Source organism: Garra rufa, chromosome 5 (genome assembly GCF_049309525.1).
Source record: "Garra rufa chromosome 5, GarRuf1.0, whole genome shotgun sequence".
Classification (NCBI taxonomy): domain Eukaryota; kingdom Metazoa; phylum Chordata; class Actinopteri; order Cypriniformes; family Cyprinidae; genus Garra; species Garra rufa.
The window spans coordinates 8,820,166-8,831,297 of record NC_133365.1 but is presented as its reverse complement, the minus strand read 5'-3'; the positions used below and the strand labels follow the sequence as shown (position 1 = coordinate 8,831,297).

At 38.3% G+C, this 11,132-nt stretch overlaps 1 protein-coding gene across 1 annotated transcript in view; it reads left to right on the top strand.

Moving 5' to 3' along the window:
- Positions 1–2,716, top strand: part of gpsm1b (G protein signaling modulator 1b) — a 40,443-nt gene extending 37,727 nt beyond the window's left edge. The window contains exon 14 of the mRNA XM_073839900.1: positions 2,120–2,716. Coding sequence (XP_073696001.1) covers positions 2,120–2,314 — 195 coding nt within the window. The 3' untranslated portion in view covers positions 2,315–2,716. The remainder of the gene's footprint in view (positions 1–2,119) is intronic.
- The last annotated feature ends 8,416 nt before the right edge of the window (positions 2,717–11,132 follow it).

Below are 11,132 nucleotides of genomic sequence, written 5' to 3'. Positions count from 1 at the left end.
TATGAAATTCTATTTGAACGCATTCGTTTACTTGGACTGAAAGGTTTACAGGTTCACTGGTTTAAGGAAGTTCTGATCATAAAAATCGGCTCCTTTTTATTTGTAAGGTATTGTTTTCGTTATTATGTACTTTTTAAAATGACTTCGGTGCAGGAGACGCAGCGGGCGCACACGCATCAGGTGCAATAACCAAATACGTTTCAAAGCAAGCCGGTGCCACAGTCCTGACTGCATCATTGCTGTCTTTATTGTGTGTTTTTAGCGAATATTTACATTAATTCACATATGACTGGATGTGGTTGACTGTCATGATTTTGGCTAATGCAGGAAAATGCGCATCAGAGGAGATTTAAATACGCATAGCACCAGGCCTGCAGAGCTGAATGTGCGCTCGCGCAACACAGTCTCACTCCCAAGTCGTCACATATTGACGTTTGGCCAGGACCCTTTGGCGTCGCATTTTGACGCACAGGGGACCCCTTCAGCGTCATTTTTGGACGTGCAGGGTCCTCACTACTTTAAATAAGAAACCCTTGGCGTCAATAAGCTGACGCGAAAGGCACTGTGAATTTTATCGTCATGATTAAATGATCTATTGGGTAATAATATTGCCATTATTGCATATGTATTGGGGTGTGATTTTTCAATGCAAACAGTCACAACAGACACATTTACGAGCACGTAACCCAACCCCTGCCCCTAAACCTAACCACTTGTCAATAAAACAGTTTCATGGAGGTCCTCTTCTCGGAGGCTGACCCGTTTTGGCCCTTTAAACAACATGTAATGAATCGGATCCATGATTTTGTCGTCACAGAGATATTTTTTCACATTGAGTGTTTTTAGGATTCAAGAGAGGAGACTCAGCACTTCATCGTTGTGTGCATTTTTGTACCGTTTCGTCGCATTCCCCGTTGACGCTGCATGCGTACAGGCTGAGTGGATGCAGAAGATCCGGGGGGATGATTTCAACAAAAATTTTAAATGCATATAATTCCCAGTGTATTTCAGTGTATTTTGTGCGTTTCTGTACTTTCTATTACTGCATTTATTTTGTGCAAGTGAGATGAGTAAAGAAAGACCATCTTTTTCATGAATCATTATCTCTCTGGTGTTTATAAGCAGCACACACAGCATTTTACTACCTGTAAAAATACACAAACTTAGCTATATTAAATTGTTTGTGGTACCTACAGTTACAAATGTAAAATATGTGATGATAATATTGATCGAGCAATTGATGTAAGGTAAATGAAAATATATGAGCAGAATTGAGAAAATAGTATTAATGGAGATAAATTGTAGCCTATCACATCTAGGCAAACGTGTGAATGTTCACGGTGCATTTTATGCAAACAACTCTAATCGTAGTTGTAAATCTATATTTACAGTAGGCATAATTGTCATTGCGTATGCAGCATGAGTCAAATACAATCTTCTGTTCGTGAACAGTTGTATTTCATTCATTATCTGACTATGCATCCGTGCATTTAATTGCCATTGGCTCGTGTGATAGTAATATGGATCTTAGTAGCATTTTTAGTGATACTAGACAATAATAATTGATACCCGCTCGACGGTGTAATTTACTTCCGGGTAAAGATATGATCAGTCAAATGAAATACAATAAATGTACAAATAAATATTACAAATTAAAAAATGATCGGAAATGCGTCCAATTTTCTATTACTATTATTTGATGACAACAATACATTTGGAAAACAAAATACAGCTATTTCTGCTTTTTTTCTTTTAAACAAAAAACCAAGCTGCACCCTTTTTTAAATTTCATCTTTCATTCCGAAATTGAATAATGAATGAACGAAAAAGTACACGGACCATAAAAGAAGTATGTATATATATATATATATATAATATATAAACTAAAAATTAGAAAATTAGAAAAATCAAACCTCATTTAAAATATAACTTTAAAATTGTAATCGTATATAAATACTACTACAATGATATGAAAACTGACAAAAAACTAAAATTTCAATTCAAATGAAAACTGAAAATAAAAGAATATTATATTATATAAATAATAATAATATAAATATATAAATATTAAATAACTTAAAACAACAAATCAATCAATTTTCTCTGTGCATGTGCTCAGTCGTCCAGGATAGATGACCAGCGCTGCTCTCCTCCTGAAGGGGGTCCGCGGGCCCCAACCGTCCCAGACGAGGATTTCTTCAGCCTAATACAGAGAGTTCAGGCCAAACGAATGGACGAGCAGCGCGTACATCTCCCATCTGACGAACAGGAGCCAGATGAGGACGAGAGAGAGCCGGGGGCTGCAGACTCTTGAGGAAATCCTGAGGAAACCCGGGGCCAAATGATACACAACCAGGACCGAATGACAAAGGACGTTTCATGGGGAACATTCTGAACGGACTCTTTCGCACAAAGAGACGCATGAGAGACATGAAAACACAAGTGCCATCTCAGTATACGGTGCAGTTTTACGCCTCCTGTGCTTTACAGCCAATGATCCATGACATTTGATAGAGTTTATACTGACTGGAGGAACACATATTTGGGACACAACTCTGTGGGCAAATTCACTAAGAAACAGCGATTGGGTTGTTCATTTGCAAACACCTGATTAACATAAGAAACTTAACAAATCAGGTGCAAAAAATAAGAAGGACTTTGTCTTGTTTTATTAGTAAAATATCTAAGCAGCAAAAGAGCATGATGTACTTTACAGAGATGGCTCTTTAAAATGTCCAAAATGTCTGGCTCTAAAAGTACACTAGGTTATAACCAACTTCTCCATATGACCATTTATGCATTTTGCAGATGCTTTTATCCAAAGTGACTTGGAGTACAAAAGAGGAACAAAAGGAACAAACATCACATTATCGACATATTAAAGTGACGATTCACCCAGATAGGAACATTTCCTGTCAATTTACCCTCATGCCATCCAAGACGTATAGGTGATTTTTTTTCCTTTAGTGGAATATTAAAGAGATTTTTTTTTAGCTGAAACCACACTCTAAAAAATGCTGGGTTAAAAACAACCCAACTTGGGATATTTGGCAACCAAAATGGCTGGGTTAATATTGGACACAACACTGGCTGGGTTAAATGTTTTTACCAAGCATGCTGGGTTGTTTCATTTAAGTCAGCTATTGTTTAAAAATTATTATATGTGACCCTGGACCACAAAACCAGTCTTAAGTAGCACGGGTATATTTGTAGCAATAGCCAAAAATACATTGTATGGGTCAAAATTACCGATTTTTCTTTTATGAAAAAAATCATTAGCATATTAAGTAAAGATCATGTTCCACAGAGATATTTTGTAAATTTTCTACCATAAATATATAAAAACTTGATTTTTGATTAGTAATATGCATTGCTAAGAACTTCATTTGGACAACTTTTAAGGCGATTTTCTCAATATTTAGATTTTTTTGCACCCTCAGATTCCAGGTTTTCAAATAGTTGTATCTCAGCCAAATATTGTCCTATATATCAATGGAAAGCTTATTTACTCAGCTTTCAGGTGACGTAAGAATCTCAATTTCGACAAATTTACACTTATGGCTGGTTTTGTGGTCCAGGGTCACATATTGCTGGCTTAAAATGGGCTGGAAATTAAAATCACACACAGACTTATAGAGGCAACAACAATAATCAAAGATAAACATTTATTATGCAAGCATGAACACCCATGGACAAAAATCTAAAACTAATTAAAGGGGTCCTATTATGCTCTTTTACAAAGTCTTTACTTTAGTTTTGAGGGTGCACTAGAACATGCTCTCATGCTTGGTGGTTCAAAAAATACATTCTTTTTCACATCATTTACATTATTACAATAGTTTTCTCCAAAGGCTGGCACAAATGGCTCAATTAGTTTGATGAAGGTCCGCCTTCCGAAAAACCAAATGTGTTGTGATTGGTTAGCAGTCCCACTGCGTTGCGATTGGCGAACAGCTTAGACGGCGTTTCAGTCCTGCCACGCCGCTTCCTAAAGCAGCAAGTTCCATGTACAACTGCGCAAATTAGATTAAAGTTTACGCTCTAAATATGGATATTTTTCTTACAGAAACACATCGGATGGCTAAAGGAGACTAGGTATCTCTAAATCTCTTACCACACACCACACACGTCTGCATGTCTGGAGTGGACTTTGAGATTTGTAACTTTGTAGATGTTTTTTTTTTTAAGCCCAAAGATACACACCACACACTGGCTAAAATTTGGCAGCCATATCAACCTGTAAATTTGGCAGCCATATCAACCTGTAGCGCAAGACTGGTCACCCACTGAAGTTAAGCAGGGTTGAGCCTGGTCAGTACCTGGATGGGAGACCTCCTGGGAAAACTAGGTTGCTGCTGGAAGAGGTGCTAGTGAGGCCAGCAGGGGGTGCTCACCCTGTGGTCTGTGTGGGTCCTAGCACCCCAGTATAGTGACGGGGACACTGTACTGCCAAAAAGCACCGTCCTTCGGATGAGACGTTAAACCGAGGTCCTGACTCTCTGTGGTCATTAAAAATCCCAGGATGTCTTTCGAAAAAGAGTAGAGGTGTGACCTCGGCATCCTGGCCAAATTTGCCCCTTGGCCTCTGCCAATCATGGCCATTGAATCATCCCCATATTCTGATTGGCTTCATCACTCTGTCTCCTCTCCGCCAGTAAGCTGGTGTGTGGTGGGCGTTCTGGCGCACTATGGCTGCCGTCGCATCATCCAGGTGGATGCTGCACACTGGTGGTGGATGAGGAGATACCCCTGACACTGTAAAGCGCTTTGAGTGTCTAGAAAAGCGCTATATAAATGTAACGAATTATTATTATTATTATTATTAAAATTAAAAAAGTGAAAAAGCATAATAGGGTAAATAAGCATGCACAGACAAATAACATACATTTAAACTTGTTTAAATGTTAGAAATAAGCATTTTAGAAATAAAAAATGGAACATTTAAAAGTAGCATTTTTTTAAGTGTATTCAACGTTCTCTGTAATCACTTTTCACCGGTGTGTCTGCGAAATCTAAGCTGGTGATGTGAAAGATGCCCATAACCTGCCCATAAACAAACAGTACTAAAATTAGAGGACATATTTTAACATCAAATTAATTGAAATTCAACATTATAACAAATAAATGGGTTGTTTCATCGTAAACAGACTCAACCCACCAAAAAAAAACAAAAACTAAAAAACATGATATTTAATAACCAATGACCCAGCAGCTTAGTTACAGAAAATTATCCAGCACCTAGTTAAAAATATTAAAAACAACCCAATAAAATGACCCAACAAGCTGAACCCAGCATTTACATTAAAAAACCCCAGCATTTTTTTAGAGTGTATGATGATTCATAAAATGTAAGTCCATGGCTACTGTCACTTTAAGAGTAAAACTGATATATTGAGGTTATTGACCAATATCTTATGAAGTAAAATGATTGGTCTGTGCAAGAAACTCAACATTATTTACAACATTATTACCTGTAATCCAGAGCCACAGGTGAATAGTTCAGAGTGAGGTTCGAATCATTTCTTTGAACCGGTTCATTTTTATAAACTAGTTAAACCAGTTCACCAAATCGGACCGACCCATCTGAAACTGTTTATGGCTCAAGCAGCACAGATCTACTAAGTACTAAGTTACTCGATCAAAACTTTCAGATGTGTTCAACAGTCACTCTGACTAGAAATAAATCACAATAGCAGCGTTTCTATTCCTCATTGAGCGCTCAACTTCCTCCAAAAGGTCACTGAACTCAGGAAACAGTTCAACTCAGACCAAAGACTAATGAGCCACTGATATGTGAACCGAGGACTTAAATGAAGTTTAAGAGTGGTTTAAAGCTAATGAAGACTAGTTTATTCACTTTATATGCTTTAGACATGCAAGACATCCATGTTTCACATCATTATTGGGAAACTTTAGATTACAGGTTATATTGTTGTAAATAGTTTCTTGCACAAGCCGATCATTTTGCTTCATAATTCCTCAATATATTGCCAGGAGCCATAGGGATTCATTTTTGTGACTCTTAAAGTGACAGTAGCCATTGACTTTCATTTTATGAATCGTCAGTTTCAGCTAAAAATCTTCTTTGCTGTTCCACTGAAAAAAGTCACCTAAATCTCAGATGGCCTGAAGATGAGTAAATAACAGCAAATGTTCATTTTTGGGTGAGCTATCTCTTTAAGCTCCACCGATCGGTCTGCTTTGTACGGCTCAGTGTTAATTGTATCAGGCTAATGCAGCTGACCTTTGAATCTGGTTGATACTATAATAAGCCTCATATCAGCACTAGGTCAAGTTGGACGGCGGGTAGATAATGTGATGTGATTCTACTGTGGTGCAGGCGTTTAGTGAATTTGCCCTGTTGTTGCCCATGCCAGATGTTCAGATCAAGCTTCTCATTGTCGTGTGTTTCTCGTCTACTGCCTTAATTAGACCTGCAGACTCTGATTGTATTCTTTGATATTGTGTTTTCTTGAGCTCTTTAGCAGTATTCGGTCCGTGTTCATTGACAGTATTCCCAGTTTTGCACAGCTGCCGCTGTACCTTTGACCTTCTTAACTGCAAGTGCATTTCGGTTTTTATATTGCATTTTTGTTTAGCTGCTGACTGCACTGTAATATAAATCAAGACATTAGGGCTGCTTCTCTTCTTTACATTTCTCTGTTTCTTTTGATTTTGAAGATGCTGTTGTAACTCCACAGATGTATTTATTGAAAGTGTTGAGAAATCTGTAAAAACAAACAAACAAAAAAAGCAACTGTGAAAAGATTTTTAAATGTTGTTAATCGTGGCAAATATGTGAATGTGCGCAAAAGCTAATTTAAGGTCCCATTGTCATTGCTTCACAGCAGTTTGGTTGGATTGATTGTGGCTGCTTTTAGGTTCAAAATCAAATAAGTGATTAGCGAGTTTTCTATAATTGGCTGTGAATCACTGAATCGTGCAGTTAGGTAATTGAATGAATTGTTTTAGTTGGTCAATATTTTAGTCATTCATGGCTGACTGAACAGTAGAGTAATGGCTCACTCACATTGATGGCAGTTTCATGTAGAAGCTTTGAAAAGTCATAATGCAAATCTGCAGTATTTTGGAAGTAGAGCAATCTGAGCAAGTTTTTTTTTTTAAATTTGAGCTATTATTATTATTATTATTATTATTATTATTACCCTCTTACTGCTACTACTATTATTAGTGGAGGGAATGAATATTTCAAGTCAATTCACTGCCATCTTGTGGTAAAGACAAGCACAGGCCATACAACTATTTGACTATTTTTTGTTTGCTCAAAAAGGCTGTTATGTATCATTACTAAATATTTATGAAGTTATTTTTGTTTTAAGAAGCTAAATCCCTGATTCATATGGATAAATGTTTCTGACTGATGCTTGTAGCTAACCCTCATTTCTAATGTGACTTTATCTTGCTGCAGTGATCAAACCTTCATCCCACTGACTCCAGATCAAAAAGCATAGGATATATGTGATAGATTCATAATGATGTGATGTGATGATGACATGATGAGGTTAAATATGAAATTGTATTAGTAAATTATTTCAAATATATACATAAAATACATATTAATTTTGTCATGGTTTAACTAAAATATTTTGCAGTCGGTCTGAATTTAAAATTTCCTCCCTGTATTTTGATTTGCCTTCCATGTGCAGTAATAATATTGTGTGATTGAGTCTGAAAGCCTTTCAAAAGCCACTGCCCCAATGTACATAACTGTTTTATATTTATTTTCTGTTCATGAACATGGGAATGAATCCCTTGCTTTTAATAAAATGTTGATGAAATTATTTTAACCACTCATCTTCGTTAGTAGAGAAATATCAGAACAGGTATGAGGGCAGTTTTTGCTCTGTCAACTGAAATTTTTCATGCATTTTAAACACTTTAAAACACATTTAAGCACACACCACTCTCACTAAACTGTTTAAATTGTCTCCTATCAGTGGCCAAAAGTGAATATACAGTTTGTGGTTGGTGGTGCAGTGACTTCTTACATTGTAAAAAAAAATATTTATTATCCTGCTGCCTAAAAATGTTAAGTTGAATCAATTCAAGTATCTAAGTTGTCACTTAGTACAACTTAACATTTTAAAATTATAAGGCAGCCAGATAACATTATTTTAAGTTGATTCAACAAATTGTTTTTAACCGTGTAGGGCACTCTTAAGTAATCAAACATGTTGAGGTAACACTGATTCAGTGAAGAGGATAATTTACTGACCATTGCTTGTCCAACAACACTCCAACACTTATTTTCACTAAAATAAAAGCAGTGCCCTGAGTCTCAGAACAAGTTTAAGAACTAACAAATTAGCCTTCTGAAACACTATGATGTTAAATTAGTGGCATCATGATTGCTCTTCAACATGCCCTTAACATGAATCATCATCATTATTACCATGTAATCAAGGAGGAGTGTTTTGAACAACTTATGTCTGTTAATAAATCACAAAAGCCATACTGCATACTAGCCATACTAAATTGTCTGCCCTAGTCAGAGAATACCCTTTCAGCACCCCTTTTGTCCCTTCAATGGATTTCCCATCCTCACAGAGTAGGAAGCAATGAGCACTGTGTAGGGACCACGTAAATCGGAAACACAGTTCATGCATGGAGTTCTCTTCTAAGGAGCTGGTTATCAGAATCCCCTTGCTCTGCATATCACAAGGACTGAAATTCATAACCACCGCTCTGGAAGGCTGTGTGGAGGAGTTCTGCAAACTCTCCCATCTGGTGTCCTGGAACGATGACACCCTGAAGACCATATTCTGGAGTGAGTTGGATGATCCTCTCTCCAACAATTACCATTGGGAACTACCTACTACCTGTACCCTGGAATGGTATTTTAAATATGTGCTAAGCAACTCCTCAATCACCGTGAACGGCAACATCAGGGCCAAACTGTCACTGCCTTCCTAGACCACTCCATTCGTCCTCCTGGTGCAGGTGGTCTTCACTACAGAGACACTGCCTCGGAACTCTTCTCAAGTCCTTCCCCACTCCTCCTTACACCCACCACTGAGCCAGAGCCTACAGCAGATCCCTTACCCCACCCGCCATGGTCAAAAATCCAGAGTCCACCTCAGAACCTGAGCCCACCACGAGAGAAGAGCCAGTGCCTGTCAAAGACCTTCGGCAGTAGAATCTAACTCTGGACCCAGAGCCTGCAGCCCAACTTGTCCCAGAGCCTGAGCCGGTTGTCATATCTGACCAGGTGTGTGAGCCGGCACCGATGACTGTCCCCATGGGGATATTATTGGAGCTGGACCCTGCCCTTGTACCCCTCTCTTTGGTGCACAGTTGCAGCCTATGAACACAGGCAATATAATTCCATGCTTCCATCCAGCACTGACTTTCCTGCATCTCCACTGGTTCTACTCAGCCCTGAATCGCCTGCATCTCTGCTGGTTATGCACAGTCCTGTGTCCTTCATTAGCTTCATTAGTCACCAATGTCATTCCCGCCCAGCCACCTTCTCTCTCCTCTGCTGTCAATCCCAGCCAATTTTGAGGTTCCATCTCCATCTCCTTCAGACCCCCAACTCCTCAGTTAGTGCTCCCACTGAGCTGTTCATATCTACTCCACTGAGTTCCGGAGGAATCCAGCTCTGTTTTGTCCTTGGAGGCTGGTTCTGGTCCCTTCCTCTGCCTTAGTCCCACGAGCTGTCAGCTCCTCCTTGGCTCTACAGACAGGGCTCCAGGCCCTGCATTTGCAACCAAAAATATTAATTTAGGAGTAAAGTTTTTGCCAAGGTCGCCACTGGTGATTATATAAATTTACGTTATGACTTAAAAAACTGCATGTAATGCCTTTTGCGATCACATCTTCTGTTATGTTCACACATTAAACTGAGACAATACAAATCAAAGTTTTAGTTGAAAAAAGACTTTCAAACAGTTCTCATCTCTGCCGAACAGTAGACATTTAGTTCCCACTTTACAGTAAGTGAAACTTATTTTTCAGGACATCTACCAGATGGTTTAAAATGCTGATAAAGTCAAGAAAAGATGAGACATAAACACATGACAGCGTGACTGAAATATTAATATTAAATAAATAAAACATGTTTATTCTGTGGTACCAAAAAAATAAGTTGGCTCCTCCTTACTCAATTTTATTGTCTGGAGCCCTGCCAGACCAGTGGTGTCACCCTGGCTCTTTGTCTCCTCAGCTTTACCTGGTTCTTCACCTCCCATGGCTTCACCTCTGTCAGTTGGGTCTCTGAGTCCATCCTGGTTCCGTCCTCAATTGGTTCTGCCATGGGTCCACTTCCTGGCTGTATTCTGGCTGGCTCTTCACCAGCTCATTCACTGCCCTTGGTTGATGCCCTTCCTCATCAGCATCAACCAATGCTCCTTTAACTCTGTAACTGTTTTTAGTGCAATTATTTACCTGCATTTGTCCATTTAACCAGCTGTTCAATAAATGCCTGCTTTTGTTCACTAATTCCTGTCTTCAGGATTGTCTGAAACCTCTTTCTAAAGCTCCTTAAGTGAGTGGATATTTTTCTGATCAGTCTGATGAGTGAATACACATGAAGTGCACAGATCAGAAACTCAACAGCATTTGACTATATTTGTCAGATATGCAAAGCATGTTAGAATACTTTGTACCTTATAATTGTGAACTCTGTAAGTGCTTTAATGCCTTGCATTCCATAGTTATTATATTAGCTTGACAATGTCAACATTAGACAATGAAGGAAACTGGAGTGGCATTCTTTTGTAATGTGCCCTAAAACACATATTAAAGGGATTGTTTTCATATTTTCATACTTGAAAGGAAACATGACCAGACTTGTTGTTTCAGCTCATTTAAAAGAGTAGTTCACTTTCGGAACAAAAATTTACAGATGATGTACTCACCCCCTTGTCATCCAATATGTTCATGTTTTTCTTTCTTCAGTCTTAAGGAAGTTATGTTTTTTGAGTAAAACATTGTAGGATTTCTCTCCATATAATGGACTTCTATGGTGCCCCTGAGTTTGAACTTCCAAAATGCAGCTTCAAAGGGTTCTAAACGATCACAGCCGAGGAAAGAAGGGTCTTATCTAGCAAAACTATGGGTTATTTTCTAAAAAAAAATACAATTTATATACTTTTTAATCTCAAATGCTC